This window comes from Canis lupus, chromosome 21 (genome assembly GCF_048164855.1).
Source record: "Canis lupus baileyi chromosome 21, mCanLup2.hap1, whole genome shotgun sequence".
Classification (NCBI taxonomy): domain Eukaryota; kingdom Metazoa; phylum Chordata; class Mammalia; order Carnivora; family Canidae; genus Canis; species Canis lupus.
Window position 1 is genome coordinate 18210420 of NC_132858.1, and position 18689 is coordinate 18229108.

The 18689-nt window shown below is 38.4% G+C and overlaps 1 protein-coding gene across 1 annotated transcript; it reads right to left on the reverse strand.

Annotated features, from left to right (window-relative positions):
• Nucleotides 1–8387: 8387 nt before the first annotated feature.
• On the reverse strand, nt 8388–9332 carry LOC140613648 (olfactory receptor 5B2-like). Its single transcript, XM_072792080.1, has one exon. It carries the CDS (start codon nt 9330–9332, stop codon nt 8388–8390), a length of 945 nt encoding a protein of 314 aa, XP_072648181.1.
• Between the last annotated feature and the right edge of the window lie 9357 nt (nt 9333–18689).

Below are 18689 nucleotides of genomic sequence, written 5' to 3' on the forward strand. Positions count from 1 at the left end.
CCCAAGGTGACTATTTATGCCACATATAACAGAGGCATATAAGTATAGATAATTATCACTCAGTGATTAGCAACCTAGATAGAATGTAACCTTGGGAACTTACTTATACTCTGCAAACCTCAGTTCATTGTTTGTGAAACACCTCGTTCATATAATGCCCAATATATCTATTTTACACAGCTGAAAAGATGAAATTAAATGATTTATGGAGCCCTACTAATATGATGCCTGACACATGGCATGTATTCAGTGTTAATTCCCCCTTGTTCTTCTCATAGCTGGCTTTGCACATAAGCCACCTCTGTTTCAGCAGCTGGTATTACAAAATGAATAACAAGATTCCCAACTTTCTATAGGAGGTGAGTCAGCTGGCTTTAGAAATTACTCTCCCAAAGTGATAAGTACTTTTATAAAAGTGTGTATAAAGTATTACAAAATGATCGTGAAAGTGCCCAGAATGTGCCAGAATACCCTATTGACAATGAAGTTACTTCCTCGTTCCTCTTCCATTAAAGATTCCTCGATTCTTTAATGTATTGCTAGAGTTTCCAGATTTGGCCCAAATGCACAAACATGCAAATACAACTGTACTTATTTTTGAAAAAAAAATTAATATCTGTATTCCACTGATGTACTAGGAATGGCCAACATATTGAACAAATTTCGTATCTATATGGTCTGTAGTTACATTAGGACACAAGAAAGCTCCTTTTGATGCAGGAACTTGAGGTGTAGGGGTGTGGCTATGATTGTACCACAAATACAAGCTCAATTCTATCCTAGTTCTGCTTATAACCAGTTGGGAATAGACTTGCTGCTGGCCATATCTTCTTAATATACAAGATGAAAAAGTGCTGTCTATCTCCCTCATAAGCTGCTCTCCTGCTCTGATGTGACAAAAAATATGCAAGTTCTTTGAAAAGCATAAAAGATGCTAACATTTTAAACAATCCGAGCCATTACTTTCCCTGGTCTATCTCATCTCTTGATTACTGCAGGATATTCAGCCAATAAAACTGAAAGTCTAAACTTTGACATTCCCATAGAAAATGACTTTACACTTGAGATACCCAAACAGATGTTGAAAGTTCTACAACCCCTGAGATTCAGAAAGGGAGCTATGATATTTGCACTGCTATTCCTCTAGCATGTTCTAAATAAAAGAAACAAGAAGGCATAGTCTCCCCTTTTGACTCAGTTACTCCAACCATTCATTGAAGATATCTGATTGCAATCAGTGGAAAGAGTGGTGGAATGAATAACCAGCTAGCAAGGTGTTTACGATCTAGCTGATTTGGCTTTGTTTTCCTCATTTGTAAAATGGACATGATTGGACCTTCTAGAACTACCCTTTCCTTTCTAATAAGTTACATTTGTGCGTTTTCTTGATACTTACTTCTGTCCTAGGATCAGACAAAGAAGAGTACAAGGCAAGGAGTATGGAAAACCTTCATGGTCACACTGGTGACCAGAAGCCCACATCCAGAAAAGTTTAATGCCGGAGAAGCTCGTCCCCACCTGTGGAGCACTATGTTGTGGAACCTAACTTGCGCTCTTACAGATATCAGGACTGAGGCAGTGATCTTTTCACACCACACATCTCAGGGGAACATTTAGTGTTGTGTGAGTGGATATCTCAGGAGGCTCCAGATCCAGGATTAGTCCTCTTGCCCTGAACATGACAGGAGCTCTCAGAGAATAATGTCTGAGAGTGCTTTTGAAGACACGAGGAAATGGAAGCTTAGAGAGATCAGCAAGGCAGCACCATAGCCATGCTGGGCAACAAAAATAAAAACCTCACTAAAATCTTGGCTTAGGTGATATCAGAACTCATGCTGGATTTCTCAAATCTATGTCTTTCTTAAAGGCTTACAGTTGTCCCTAGGAATGTTTTTTATTTAAAAATTTTTAAAAAGATTTTATTTATTTATTTGAGAGGAATGGGGTGGAGGAGCAGGAGGGAGAGGGAGAGAGAGAATCTCAAATCAAGCAGATGCCATACTGAGTACAGAGCCTGACATGGGGCTTGATCTCACAATCTTGAGATCATGACCTGAGTTGAAATCAAGAGTCAGATGCTTAACTGATTGAGCCACCCAAGCACCCCTCCAGAAATGTTTTTTTTTTTTTTTTAAAATACTCACTTGTCTTACTGCTAAAGAGCTGGTTTGGGGATATTTAGGGGACTCCTGCCCCTCTATTTTTAGAACTAAAGGTATGGATCCATTCTTTTCTCTGCATAATCATCTTTGACCACAAACAAGCAGCAGACAGAATTATATATCCTTCATAAATGCCTTCCAGTGTTGCTGCTGTAAGTTTGGGCTGTGCAGTCATGGGGCCTGCTTTCAAATTCTAGTTCTTCCATCCGTTGCAGGATGGCCTTGGCCAAGTTATTCAGTCTCTCAAAACTTTAAAGTATCACCTATTAAAAGAAGGATAATACTATATATCCCTCATAGGAGCATCCTAAAGATTAAATGAGATGTCTAGCACATATCAAGAGGTCAATAAATTTAAGTCGTACTACTTTATCATCAGTAAAAATGATACATTACATGGAACAGAAATAGTGGTGCTCAAACATTGCATCTGCTCCCCACATTTCCTTGTCCCCTAGCAAGTAGGTAGAGCCATGAACCAGTTCCGCATAATAGGTCGAAAAAGAAGTGATGTGTGTCATTTCTGGGTTGAAGTATAGAAAAGCCAGTGCCCAATTATGCAATGCCTCTCCCCTGCCTTGATACCTGAGGAGGCTTCTTCTTCCAGACAGTGTAGCTACAGATGGCAAAGCCTCATTGGCTGTGTTTGAATGAACATACTCAGAAAGACTTCATCTTTCCTGCATAACCTGTGAGTCCCATGTAGTAAGAGAAGTGAGAACTAAGCCTTTGTTGTGTTAAATCCCTGGACTTTGAGGCTGATTTGGTATTGCAAATGATATGGTTTCTCATGCCTAATACACATATAATAAACTGTGCATGTTTTGTTGTCTGTGTCTTTTTTTTTAATCCTTGAGTACTGATCCCCTTACCATTATTACCTCTTTTTAAAATTACAGCGTTACTGTTATTATAATTAAGAAACTATAAAATTCACCCCTTGGGCCCTTTGGGTGGCTCAGTCAGTTGAGCATCCAACTCTTGGTTTCAGCTCAGGTCATGATGTCAGGTCATGAGATAGAGCCCCATGTTGGGCTCTGTGCTTAGCAAGGAGTCTATCTCCTTGCTAAGCATAGAGATTATCTCTCTCTCTCTCCCTCTGCCTATTTTGATGTGTGATTAAAGCTAGTGAAGGATGTCCTTAAGGAAACACTGCCCTCTCCCTCAACTTGTGCACACACTCTCTCTCTAGAAATAAATAAATAAAATCTTAAAAAATAAAATTTACCTGTTAAAGTTTATAATCCAATGATTTTTTAGCATATTCAGAGTTGTGTATCATCACCAATGTTCTTAAATTGTTAAGAACATTTTCATCACCTGCGAAAGAAACTGTACTGATTAGCAGTCAGTGCCATTGCCTTCCACCTGCACCCCAGCCCTAGGAAACCACAAATTTAATTCCATCTCCATAGATTTGCCTTGTATGGAAATTTCATATAAATATAATCATACAATATGTGATTATCTCTGAGTGGGTTCTTGCATTTGGAATAACATTTTCAAGGTTTATCCAGTTTTTACCATATATCAATACTCCATTTCTTTATGTCAGATTTTTATCTAAGATTTCAAATAGTTCCTTTCATTTTTGCCAAATGATAGATTGACTTATCATTTTCTAGATGGTGCTTTCTGAAGTATAAGTATTTTAATTTTGATGAAATCCAATGTACATATCTTTTCTCTTGTTGCTTGTGCTTTTGGTTATATATGTAAAAAGATTTGCCCAACCGAAGTTTACAAAGATTTATTCCTGTATTTTCTCCCAAGAGTCTTAGAGATGTAACTTTTATATTCACGTTTATATTTTGGGTTGATTTTTGTATGTGGTGTGAAGAAGGTCCTCTATTTACTTCTTCTTCTTTTTTTGGGGGGGGGGGGCAGCCTTAGTGGCTCAGCGGTTTAGCACTGCCTTCAGCCCAGGGTGTGATCCTGGAGAACCGGATCGAGTCCCACATTGGGCTCCCTGCATGGAGCCTGCTTCTCCCTGTTCCTGTGTCTCTGCCTTTCTCTCTCTGTCTCTCATGAACAAATAAATAAAATCTTTAAAAAAAGTTTTATTGGAACACAGCCACACCCGTTCATTTACATATTATCTTTTTATTTATTTATTTATTAAAAATATTTTTATTGGAGTTCGATTTGGCAACATATAGTATAACACCAGTGCTCATCCTGTCAAGTGCCGCCCTCAGTGCCCGTCACCCAGTCACCCCATCCCCCGCCCACCTCCCCTTTCACTATTTGCAATATTTTTTATTGAGATATAATTCACATAAGATAGACCATTTCAAAGTCTACAGTCACCTTTCATATTTTGTAATTATCATATGTATCTTATTCCTGAACACTTCCATCACAGTAAAATTAAACCCAATATACATTAGCGTTACTCTCATTCCTCCTATTCCTTAATCCCCTGTCAATGAGTAATAAAATTTTTGTTTTTATTGGCTTACCTATTTTAGCTAATTCATAAAAGTGGAATCAAACAATATTTGTCCTTTTATGTCCAGTTTCTTTCACTTAGCATAATTTTTTGAGGATACACTTGATTTCATCAGTTGTGGATATTTGGAATCTTTCAACTTTTTGGCAATTGTGAATAATGCTTCTATGAGTGTTATTGTACAAGTGTCTGTATATTTTCAATTCTTCTGGACATAAACCTACAAGTGAAATTATGGGGTCATATGGTAACTCTATGTTCAACTTTTTTTTTTTTTTTTGAGAAAGAGAGCGAGTATGAGTGGAGGAGAAGAAGGAGAGGGAGAGAGAGAATCTCAGGCTCCATGCTCATGCACAGCCTGATGTGGAACTTGATCTCACAACCCTGAGATCATGACCTGAGCCAAAAACAAGAGTTGAATGCTTAGCTGATTGAGCCACCCAGGAACCTCTATGTTTAACTTTTTGAGAATTATCAAATGTTTTCCCATAGCAGCTATACCATTTTTCATTCTCAGCAATAAGATTAATTAGAGTTATTTGTCCACAACCTCTCCAAAATTTGTTGTTCTCATTTTCTTTTTATAGTCATCCTACAAGATACATAGTGGTATATTGTGGTTTTTATTTGCATTTCTCTAGTGACTATGATGTTGAGCATCTTTTTCTGTGCTTATTGGTCACTAGTGTACCTTATTTGAAGAACTATTTAAATAGCATGCCCATTTTTAAATCGAGTTATTTATCTTTTTAATATTGATTTGTAAATGTTCTTCATATATTCTGGATATTAGTCCCTTATCAGATATGTGCATAACAAGTATTTTCTCCCATTTTATGGGTGGCCTTTTCACATTCTTGATAATGCCCTTTGATACACATTGCTAGTTGCATGTGTAGAGTCTTTCTGAGGTGATGGAAATATTCAAGAATTAACTAGGGTAATGATTGCACAAATTTGTAAGTGTACTAAACACCAGTGCATGGTATACTTTGGTGACTTTTACGGTATATGAAATACATGTCAAAAAAAGGGTTTACAACAGGAACCTACTACTGTTACAAGCAAGGAAATTCATGTATCTTAATTGCATTATGCTAAGTGAAAGAAGCCAGACTCTAGAAGCTGCATATTGTTTCATTCCACTTATATGATAATCTGAAAAGGAAAACTCTATGCAGGGGTGGAGGTGGTCAGCAGATCAGAGATTATGAGGGTCTGGAGGATGGGAGGGGTTAACCACAAAGGAAGCAGAAGGAAGTTTTGGGTGGATAGAACTGTTTTGTATATGAATCTGGGTGGTGTACTATATACATTTATACAGACTCTCAGGAATGAGCAAACTGAAAAGTACAACTTTATATTATATTACTTATGTCTTTCAAAAATAGGAAAAGAAGAAATGACAACATACGGCAAATGTATCTGTGTGCTCATTTAACAAATCAAGCAAAGTCCCTAGAAACAGTTTAACTGTTTCTTCTTTAAGGAAGTTGGATGAGGGGTAGCCCAGGTGGCTCAGCGGTTTAGCACCACCTTCAGCTCAGGGCGTGATCCTGGAGACCCGGGATCGAGTCCCACGTTGGGCTTCCTGCATGGAGCCTGCTTCTCTCTCTCTCTCTCTCTTTCTCTCTCTCTCTCTCTCTCTGTCTGTCTCTCATGAATAAATAAATAAATAAAAAGAAAAAAAAAGGAAGTTGGATGAGGAACCCTGGATGCCCTCAAAGGAGTCCTATTCTCCTGAGAACTCCAAGTGTTTAGAAGTCCCTTCTGATTCTTATTCATTAGCCTCTGAAATCCCAACATGGTTCCACATGATGTCATTCTAGAGGGACATACTGTTTGCAGAGCCTCTTTGGTCATTAGTTCGCAATTAGGTAGAATCTAACTTAATACGTGCAGTACTGGGAAGTAGAAAATCAAAAACACCAATGAAAAGAATCAAGGAGAAGCTATGCAGCAGTAGAGATATATCATGTTCATGGATCGGAAGACTTTAATATGTCAATTTCCTCATGCTTATTTACAGATTCAACTTAATCTCAATCAAAATCTGAGGAAGAATTTTAGAAATGTTGACAAATTGATTGAGTAATTTACATGAAGGGGTAAAGCTACTAGAATACTTAAAGTAGTTCTTAAAAAAGAAGAAAGTTGAAATATGCTCCTTACTTTATTTCATGACTTACTTTAAAGCTCTATCAATTCAGTAAGTGTATATACTTTGTCTTTGTATGATTTCTTAAATAGAATTGGTTTCATGTGTTATATGCCATTTGATGAGAAAATTTTAATTTAAAAGATGGTTATATTATCCATTTGGCAATGTAGTTTTCAAAAGATCAATTTTTCTAAAAGTGGAGAATACACGTAGTGAATGAGAAAATAGAAGGAAAACTAGTTGTGTCTATGAAATGTTTTAAAATTCTTTTCTGAAGAAAAAGAATTATATAATAGGTAATGAACTAAATTATCCGTGGTTCAAATATAGTAACTGTTGGACTCAAAGTTTAATTAATTGATTAATTTAACAAACGTTTACTGAGAAATTAGTGTGAACTAGGCTACACTTTATATGCTGGGGATGAAGTTGTTAGTAAAGAAGACAAAATCATTTTTTTACAGAGTGTACATTCTAGGTAGATAGGTAAATAAATAAACAAATGAACAAAAAGATAAATAAAAATAGTTGAGGAGTGATCAGAACCATGAAGAATAAAGCAAGTTTGGAACAGAGCCCGTGGGGGCTGGGGAGTAGATTGACTGTGATACAGTAACACTTAAAGACATGAGGGAAGTGAGGGAGTTTTTCAAACATTGGCAGTAGCAAGTACAAAGGACCTGTGGCAGGAGGGAGCTAGGATTGTCCAGGAACAGCAGGGAACTCAGTGTGAATGATGTGGAGGAAATGAGTAGGAGAATGGCAAGACATGACATAGCTCATCTGAAACTAAAATGTCCTTGAATGAGAGGCACTAGCATCTCATAGTATTTTCAGAGAGAAAAAAGGATGACATCATTATTACTCCACGCATTTATCTTACAAAATTGAAGAGTCAGTAGTCCTATATAGAAAAATTGAGAAATTTCTTTATTATCACTTGATATCCTTTTCTCATTCTCTGGCCTTCCTTTGAAAGTTATCATGTGACCATACTTTTTCTACCTAATGACTTTCTACCTACTTAAGACACAAATATTAACTGCTTCAGGATTTTAGCTCTAGAAAAAGTGTTCCAACAAAAAGTACATATTTTTGTTAAGAAATTCATATCATGTTATTAATTTTTGAATCTTGTAGGAGTTTTTAGAGAAAAAATAAAAAATGCTAGACATCAATTTATTCTGTAATCCACAATCAATTATTTTAACCTTTTATTAAAAACTAGCCATATTCCAGCTAATTTGTTTAACAAAGTTCCCACTTTTGTGTGTATGTGCACACATGGATCCTTGCAGTTGTCTTCATGGGTTTGAGCCCTATTTTACAAATATACTTGCATTAGCATATGGTGGAGAAAAAGTGAACATATGAATAAATTAAATATAATTCATAAAATGCATGATAAGCATGAACATTAAAATTTTAAGGTATTCATGAGTATTCTCATCCAGATGTTACACAACTGGACATGCTAGCTTTTTTTTTTAGTGACAAACTTCAGAGAGGGAAATACCATGTCAGTAATTTAAATGCTGGGCTGTAAACTGTGAGTTTGTGCATGATGAAGATCTGACAAAGATGAAACCGGGTCACTGTGGATTCTACAGCCCTAAGAGGTGAAGCTTAGAGACAGTTTTACCTTCTCAACAACCTTCTTGAAAGCATTCTTTACCTCTTTGTTCCTCAGGCTATACACCATGGGATTTAGCATGGGGATGATTACAGTATAGAACACAGATATGATTTTGTCTGTGTCCATAGAGTGGTTGGAGGTGGGCTGGGAGTACATGAAGATGACTGTCCCATAGAAGATGGATACTGCAGTGAGGTCGGAGGCGCAGGTGGATACGGCCTTCAGGTATCCCTCCACTGAGGGTATTTTCAGGATGGTGATAAAAATGAACAAGTAGGAAATCAAGATAATGAGGAGAGCAAGAAAGATGTGGAAGCTTGCTACAAAGACAAGAACCAGCTCACTGACATGTCTATTAGAGCAAGAGAGAGCCATGACTGCAGGAATATCACAGAAAAAGTGATGGATCACATTGGAATTACAGAAGGAGAGATGGAATGTATCTCCAACATCTACAGAAGCATTCAGAAAACCAGACATATAGGAGCCTATGGCCAGACGAGCACACACACCTGTCGTCATGGTGGTGGTGTAATGGAGGGGTTTGCACACGGCCACATACCGGTCATAGGCCATTGAAGCTAAGAGGTAACTTTCCACTGTTGCAAAGGCTGCAAAAAAGAACATCTGAGCAGCACATGCATTGTAGGAGATGACCTGGTCTCCTCTAAGTAACCCAGCCATGACCTTGGGAGTGACAGCTGTAGAGTAACCAAAGTCCACCAGAGACAGGTTGCTGAGAAAAAAGTACATGGGAGTGTGGAGACAGGAGTCCAAGAGAATCAGCACCACCATGCCCAGGTTCCCAGCCAGAGTGAAGAGGTAAATGAGGGTGAACATGATAAAGAGGGGGATCTGCAGCTCTGGGGTATTGGTTAGTCCCACTAGGATGAACTCAGTCACTTTTGTGTTGTTCTCCATGGACGTTGTTTGGGAATCACAAGGTGCCTTATAGAGATGAGAAATAAAAGGACAGAATCATAAATAAATTGGGGACTGAAGTGAAATTCATACATATACATTTACACAATCCTTAAATACACAGTATTTCATTATAGTAATAATCTGTACTTCAAGATTCTCCAGATCCAAAATATGGATTAGATAAAATAATTTAAGGCACAAATTATCAGTTGAGTTTCATGCTTTGAAGTCAAAGATCTTCACAGATTATTTTCCAAGTTTTCAATTTTGTAAATTCATAAGCTGAGATGTAGAAAATATAACATCTTGATTATGAAAGGTCTTGAATGAATCTGTCAGTTCAGTTCTCTGAATCAAGAAAATGCTTATATCTACACTTCTTATGGGCCAGGAACTGCTCTAGATACTTTATCTGAATAGTCATTTATTACTTTCAACAAATCCATGAGATTCATTACTTGTTATCCCCATTTAACTTATGAGGCACAGAGCTTGAGTTTACAAAATTATTTTTTAAAAGATTTTATTTATTTGTTCATAAGAGAAACACCGAGAAAGGCAGAGACACAGGCAGAGCGAGAAGTGGGCTATCTGTAGGGAGCCTGATGTGGGACTTGATTCCAGGACTCCAGATTCATGACCTGAGCCAAAAGCAGATGCTCAACTATTAAGCCACCAGGCGTCTGGAGTTTACAAAATTATTACTGGCAAGCTGAAACTTTTGCCCAGGCAGAGTGATTCCCAAGCCCATTGATCTCAACTGAATATAAATCAAATTGAATTTAACTCAGTTAACAATCACTCTATGTCTCCCATGTCCTGAACTCAGAGTTTGGGGTTTCACAGTGAAGTAACAGAGAGAAATGTGCATAGACCATGTGCTGGGATATGGCAGCAGCAGGGTCTCAGACAACCAGCAGAGGCAGTCTGAGGGGTGGGCATCATCTAGAGTAAAGCTTGGACTCTGGGACCAGGGACATGTCAGCCCTACCATTCTCTCCTGAAGAGTCATTGGTACTACCTTAACTCCCAGAACCTGTTTTTCTTCATCTACAACATGGAAATAGTAATGAGACCTCACTCAAGGTATTATTAGAAGAAGTAAATGATACATAAAAGCCAGTAACCAAAATGCCAAGTATTTAACACAGCCTGATCAGTGTAAGGTATAATGTCAGTATTAGGATGGAAAGGTGGCCTTTTTGGTGTTTTCAGAAATGTCAGGGGTGATGTACAAGGCTTGGCTAGCCTCCATCTTCAGTATGGCTTATAGCACACACTTGGTCCCCTGGGATCTTCTGTGTCCTCAGTGTTGCTCAATCTGTCTGTCCTCTGCCTGCCTGAGTGGCTGTTCCAGCACCTGCATGTGAGTCACTGTTTTTGTTTAATTTTTTTCTGAAGAAATTAGCTTGTGTTGAAAGTGTCCCCACCTTTTAAAAAAGATTTTCTGCATTTATTTGAGAAACAGGGAATGCTCATGATGAAGGAGGAGGGGCAGAAGGAGAGAGAGAAGCAGACTCCCTGCTGTGCAGGGAGCCCAACTGAGGGGTGGATCCCAGGACCCTGAGACCCTGACTTGAGTTGAAGGCAGATGTCCAACCAACTGAACGATGCAGGAGCTCCAAAAGTGTCCCTTTAAACTTATTCTTTCTCTCATTATGGTTATCTCACAGTTGAATCACAGGGATCAATGGGTGGAAGTATCTAGCTTGCTGGTGTCTTTAGCTTGTAGATCTATATTTGGGCCCACTATGTGTCTTAATATAGTTTATTTGAATGTAATCTTGTATGTAAGAATCTTCTTTTTAATACTTGCATTTGACTTGGAAGACTTGGAAGGGCACTTGTCACTTGCTAATTATCGGTTTACTGCAGGCCTCCTTAGTTCTTTAACACCTTCACTGGACATGCCTCCCCTGTAGAGTCTTTGTGCTTTCCAACACTGACGATCACAACCACTTGTAAGTATGCTGTGTTCCACAATCAGTAATACCTACATACATACACACAGGGGCCTTTACATTTAATCCTCATGATAACATTACAGATTTTCCTTGACTTACACTAGGGTTAAGTACAGATAAGCACATCATAAATGGAAAATATCATAAGTATAAAATGCACATTATACACCTAACCTATCAAATATCATAGTTTCACCTAGCCTACTTTAAATGCGCTCAGAACACTTACACTCGTCTGCAGTGGCCCAAATCACCACACACAAGGCCTATTTTATAACAAAATATTGAATATGTCATGTGCTTATTGAGCATTGTACTGAAAGTGAAACACAGAATGGTCATATGGGCCCAGAACGGTTGTGTGTTGGTTAGTTACCCACATGACCACGGACTGACAGGCAGCTGAGACTCACTGCGGCTGCCCAGCTTCACAAATCAACATCATACTGCATATCGCTAGGAGGGGAAGATCAAAATTCAAAATTCCAAGTGCACTTTCTCCTGAATGCATATCACTTTTCCACCATTGAAATGTGAACATATAAAAATCAAGTCATCATAGGCCAGGCACTGCATAACATAAACACTATTATTCTCATTTTACCATGAAGGGAACTGAAGCTCTGAGATGCTGCATAAAGCTCTATAATTGCAGTTCATGTGAGGAAAAGTCAAGATTTAAGATTCAAACCCGCTGTGATCAAGTCAAAGGCTGTGCTTTTAGTGACTTCACTGCAAGTATTTATAGATGTGTTAGTAATAATTACAGTGAGATTATGGGGAAAAGGAGATGGACCTCTCTAATTCAATTACAGTCCTTTCATAGTTTAAAGGAGGCTTATTTCACCACATTCATCTTTTCTTTTCTTTTTTTACCTTCAATGAGAAATCAAGATACAGTAAATAAGATAAAATTAAATTAAACCTATTCAATCTGAGTAGGTTTTTTATCCATTTACTATTTATCCATTTACTATTGTTTTTACTAATTTCTTGCAGAAGAGAAACATGATAATGTTTCAGAGGTATCACTAAATTCCTTTCTGATGGAAATTTTGATGTTTATGTCCAGCCTCAACTGTTTTATCAAAATATTTTAAAATTGATTATAACTTATAGCAGGTACAGTTAGGCATAACTGTACCACTGCCCTTGCTTGAATTGCATTTCTCACTAAAAGTGCAGATAGAACACAGAAGCTTACCTTGCTATTGGAAAAGAAGGGGCAGTCAATCCTGAAGAGTGAGTTTGGAATCAGAAATTCAGCCATGGGATGATGCAAACATAATGTGAGAGGTATTCTCTACCTGTTGCTGGTCAAATAGTTCCAAGATCGCTAAGGTTAATGACAGGAAGAGCACAATATGGAGCCAGGAACCCATGTTCGAATGTTGAATCCACCACGCATTCTTTGTATACCTTTGGAGAAGTTCCTTATCTTATCTCTAAAACAAAACAGAAATTACTTCTCCTACACAATTCAAGGAATAGTGTTGATGAATAGCAAATGAGGGATCCTCTATAAAACACCTGCCTGAGAGGTTGTCATTCTAAAGTCAATGAGTATAATTTTAATCTGAGGTGTTTTCCCTGGCCATGATTGGAGGTTCATGACAAATCCTCAGGTCAGAATTTGGGGGTGAGAGGAGAGTACTGCATGTACTAACAACTTAACCTTCAGACAAATAGATGAAGGCCAGAGGGGCTCAGCACATGTTGGGTCCTTCTCAAATGAGGTCACATTGAGTCATCTTGGGAGTTTTAGAGACTAACTCATAGGGATCAGGAGGGAGTTCCAAAGACATGAACTCTCTGGGGATGTCCCCTAGGAGGGCATTTGTAGCTCTTATTTTCCTACTAAAGAATAAATTAAATTGCCTATGGGGACTTAGTTGGATGTGTTAACGGTGCATGCATGTTTTTGTTTTCCCCCTACTTTCTAATTAAAGTGTAATTTATAAACAGTAAGTTTTTTAGTATATTTAAATTATAGTTTGAACAACTGTTCAAAGTGGTCAAATTTCTATGGTTATGGAATCACTAACACAATCATGATGTGGAAGAGTTCCATCATCTAAAGAAAATCTCTGAGCTTCTTTGCCATCAACCCCTTTCCTACCTAATGCCCATGGTGACCACTAAACCTTTTCCTGATCATATTGCTTTGTCTTTGCAAGAAGGTCATTTTTAAAAAAGATTTTATTTATTTATTCATGAGAGAGACAGAGAGAGAGGAAGGGACACAGGCAGAGGGAGAAGAGAAGCAGGTTCCATGCAGGGAACCTGACATGGGACTTGATCCCGGGTCTCCAGGATCATGCCCTGGGCTGAAGACAGTGCTGAGCCACCCAGGCTGCCCAAGAAGGTCATTTAAAGAGAATCTTAGCACATGGAGCCTTTTTGACTCTGGCTTCTTCCAGTTAGCATGGTGCATCTGAGACCCATCCATACTGTTAGCTGTAATTAGTTTCCTAGCACTGCCATAACAAAGTACCACAAACTGAATGGCCTATATAATGGAAATTTATTGTCTCACATTTCTGGAGCTAGAAGTCTAAGATCAAGGAACTGACAACGTGGTTCTGTTGGGTCCCTCTGAAAGCTGTAAGGGAGCATCTGTTTCATGTTTTTCTCTTAGCTGCTGGGTGGTTTGCTGGCCATCTTTGGTGTTCCTTGTCTTCTGCTGCCTCATCCTGATCTCTGTGTTCATCTTCCCATGGTGTTCTCCTTGTGTTATGTCTCCAAGTTTTCCCTTTTTATGAAAACATCAGTGATATTGACCCAGAATTCCACTCTGTTACAGTAGGACCTCATGTTAACTAATATAACTAAGATGACCCTACTTTCAAACAATATGACATTCTGAAATACTGAGGGTTAGGACTTCAACATATAAAGCTCGAGGGACACAATACAACCCATAATGTGTTAGTAGTAAATTTTGTTTTTCATTGCTGGCTATATTTTATTATATGGACACTATAGATTGTTTATCCAATCCCATTTGGGAGACACTGGGTAGTTTCTAATGCCTAGGAATTAAAGTGTATCTAAACAGTTGTCAATTTTTTTTTTCCTAAAAGGAGGTTTAATTTCATGTGGGTAAATATCTGATCCTATTGCCTGGAATGTATAATGTTACCCCATATAGCAAATACGTGACTATTGTGGTTAATATAAGGGTATAGACATTGGAGATCATCATGTGTTCATTGGTGTACCCTAAAGACAATAATCATGTCTTGGTCATAAATTTGCAATGAAGTAGAATCTAACTTAATATGTGCAATACTGGAAAGTAGAAAACTAAAAACACCAATGAAAAGAATCAAGGAGAAGCTATACAGCAGGAGAAGAATATCATGTTCATGGATTGGAAGACTTTAATATATTAATTTCCTTGTGCTGATTTACAGATTCAACCAATTAATCTCAACCAATATCTGAGGAAGAATTTTGGGAATACTGACAAGCTGATTGAAAATTTACATGAAGGGGCAAAGCTACTAGAATACTTAAATAGAAGAAGTTGAATTATGCCTCTTAGTTGATTTCATGACTTACTCTAAAGCTCTTTTAAACTGACAGATGGTAGCTACACTTGTGGTGGGCATAGCATAATGTGTAGAGAAGATGGATGTCCATGATGTATACTTGAAACTGATGTAATATTGTATGTCAACTATACTCAAAACAATTTTTAGAAATTTCTAAGAATGAGAATTGCCTTTAGAACTAATTACAAGACCCTCAAGAAAATCATTCTCATTTACTAATTGTTACACTTAATTTTTAAGTCAAAATTTGTGACCTTTAATGCCTGTCTTAATTGTTGATGTGGTTCTAATTGGCATGTGGCCATTCCCAAACACCTTGTCTATACTTCAGTGAACAAGATCTATTTCAACTGAATAAATCTGAACATGTGCCACAGGCTATGAAGGCAATTGTCAAGCATCCTTAAAAATCTTTTGAGGATATTTTTTCAAAGAAACTATGCACACGTTTACATTCTGGTGTATTTGTTTTAAATTAATGTTACCACTTAATATTAGCAGCGCATAGATAGGTATTGGAGCAAAATAAATTAAGGTGAAGCTAAAAAAAAGTGAAAGAGTAGATACTTAAATCAGTTGAACAGATCAGAGATCCCAAAAGTAAAACCACACAATATAGTCAACTGATTTTTGACAAAGATGCCACAACAATTAAATGGAAAAGTAATATTCTTTTTTTTAAACTTATTTTATTTAAATTCAATTAGTTAACATATAGTGTATCATTAGTTTCATATATAGAGTTCAGTAATTCATGAGTTGCATATAACACCCAGGGCTCATTACATCATGTGCCTTCCTTAATGCATGTCACCCAGTTACCCCATCCCCTCACCCAACTCCCCTCCATCAACCCTCAGTTTTTTTCCTATAGTTAAGAGTCTCTTATGATCTGTCTCCCTCTCTGATTTCATTTTATTTTATTTTTCCCTCCCTGCGCCTATATTCATTAGTTTTGTTTCTTAAATTCCACATATGAGTGAAATGATATGGAATTTGTCTTTCTATGACTGACTTACTTTGCTTAGCATAATACCCTCTAGTTGCATCCATGCCATTGCAAATGGCAAGATTTCATCTATTATCTATCATCTATCTATCTATCTATCTATCTATCTATCTATCTATCTATCATCTATCTCTATATCTATCTATCTCTATATCTACCTATCTTCTATATATCTATCATCTATCTCACATCTATATCCATTCTTCTGTTGATGGACATCTGGGCTCTTTCCATAGTTTGACTATTGTAGTGCAATAAACATTGGGTGCAGGTGCCCCTTTGGCTCACAACATTAGTGCTCAAGAGTTGATGTCCATATACAAAAATAAAGGAACCTCAAAATCTACCTCACATCTGTATTATAGCCACCCACACAGGTGTAAGGTGTGAGGAGGATAACTCATTGTGATCTTTATTTGCATTTTCCTAATAATCAGTGATACTGAGCACCTTCTCATATGCCTGTTGGTCATTTGTATGTCTTTTTGGAATAATGCAAACTCAGGTATTTCGTTGTTTTTTAAATCCAGTTATTTCTATCCTTGCTATTGAGTTGTATTTGTTCCTTATATATTTTGGATACTAACCTATTATTGGATATATGGTTTGAAAATATTTTCTCCCATTCCATAGGCTGTCTTTTTATTTTGTTGATTGTTTCCTTTGTTGTGTAGAAACTTTTTATTTTTTTATTATTTTATTTTATTTTTTTAATAAATTTATTTTTTATTGGTGTTCAATTTGTCAACATACAGAATAACACCCAGTGCTCATCCCGTCAAGTGGCCCTCTCGGTGCCCGCCACCCAGTCACCCCCACCCCCCGCCTACCTCCCCTTCCACCACCCCTAGTTCATTTCCCAGAATTAGGAGTCTTTCATGTTCTCTCTCCCTTTCTGATATTTTCCACTTATTTTTTCTCCTTTCCCCTTTATTCCCTTTCACTATTTTTTATATTCCCCAAATGAATGAGACCATATAATTTTTTTCCTTCTCTGATTGACTTATTTCACTCAGCATAATACCCTCCAGTTCCATCCACGTTGAAGCAAATGGTGGGTATTTAAGTTTCTAATGGCTGAGTAATATTCCATTGTATACATAAACCACATCTTCTTTATCCATTCATCTTTCAATGGACACCGAGGCTCCTCCCACAATTTGGCTATTGTGGACATTGCTGCTATAAACATTGGGGTGCAGGTGTCCCGGCGTTTCATTGCATCTGAATCTTTGGGGTAAATCCCCAGCAGTACAATTGCTGGGTCGTAGGGCAGATCTATTTTTAACTCTTTGAGGAACCTCCACACAGTTTTCCAGAGTGGCTGGACCAGAAATATTTTAGTTTGGCATAGTCTTGAGTTTTGTTTTTAAAGATTTTATTTATTTATTCATGAGAGATAGATAGAGAGAGGCAGAGGCCAAAGGAGAGGTAGGCTCCTTGCAGAGCAGGGACCATGATGTAGGACTCGATCCCAGGACCCTGAGATCATGACCCGAGCCAAAGGCAGACGTATAACCAACTGAGCTACCCAGGCACCCCTGGCATAGTCTTGTTTACTTATTTTTACTTTTGTGCCTGTGTTTTCAGTGTCAAACCCAAAAACTCATTGTTAACACCAATGTCAGGGAGATTTACTTTTGTGTTTTCTTCTAGGTGTTTTATGGTTTCAGATCTTATGTTTAAGTCTTTAATCCATTGAATTCATTTTTGCATCTGGGTTAAGATGCGTGTCCCATTTCATTCTTTTGCATATGGATATCCAGTTTTCCCACCACTGTTTATTGAAGATACTGTTCTTTTCCCACTCTTCGCTCTTTATTCTTGGCACTTCTGTTAAAGGTCAATTGACTGTATGTATGTTGATTTATTTCTGGGCTCTGTCTTCTGTTCCATAGTTCTATGGGTCTGTTTTTATGGAACAGTCATACTGTTTCAATTACTACAGCTTTTTAATATGGTTTGAAATCAGGAAGTATGATGTTCTTTCTCAAGTTGCTTTAGCTACTAGGGATCTTTTCTTGCTCTATGGAGCAGAGTGTAGAGAGGGCACAGGTCAGAGGTACGGCAGCTTCAGGGTCTGAGTCATGAGCACTCCTGGTGCCTGTAGCTTGGTGCTTTAAGTCTGAATGTTTGCAGAGCAGACACGGAGCTGGTATCTGGAGAAGGGCCATGCCTATAGTGAACACAGCACTGGGGTCTGGTGTGTGGACTTGCCTGTTGGAATGGTGGCTTGGGCATTGTAGGTGCAGACACTGGTGGAGAGGCTGAGCAGCTGGGAGGCATGTGCAGAGCTGCTGTGATCCTGGGACTCCAGGAGCAGGCTAGGCTGCATTGACAGTGGTTCTGGTGGCTGAAGGGTGGGGCATGCAGAGTGGCTGTCGATGCAGAGTCTAGAAGGCAGGCACATGCAAAACCACCATGGAGCTGGCATCTACAGCGGGGGTGCCCTGAGCCATGTGGCTCTTGAGCCCCGGATGCTGAACTGTTGGAGGGGGAGCAGCCCCAAAGCCCAGGGGGTACAAATGTGGCTCTTTCTTGGGGGTGGGGCACACTGCACTGTCTCCCTCTCTAGAGAGTCTACAGCTGCAACGGTTGTTGGTTACCTCAGTGGCTTAAGCCACAGTTGTCCTCTGTGGAGCAGGCTCTTGGGTCTGCACTAACAAATGCATTGGGGCTCGCAGGGGTTCTCTGCTGCCAAGACTGTGGGGAGTCCTAGTGGCACTGGAGACCAGGGTAGCACTCTCTGTGTGGCTGACACTGAGAACCCACATCTTTGTTCCTGGCAGGGCTCCAAATGTCTCAGCTGTCTGAGCACAGTTAT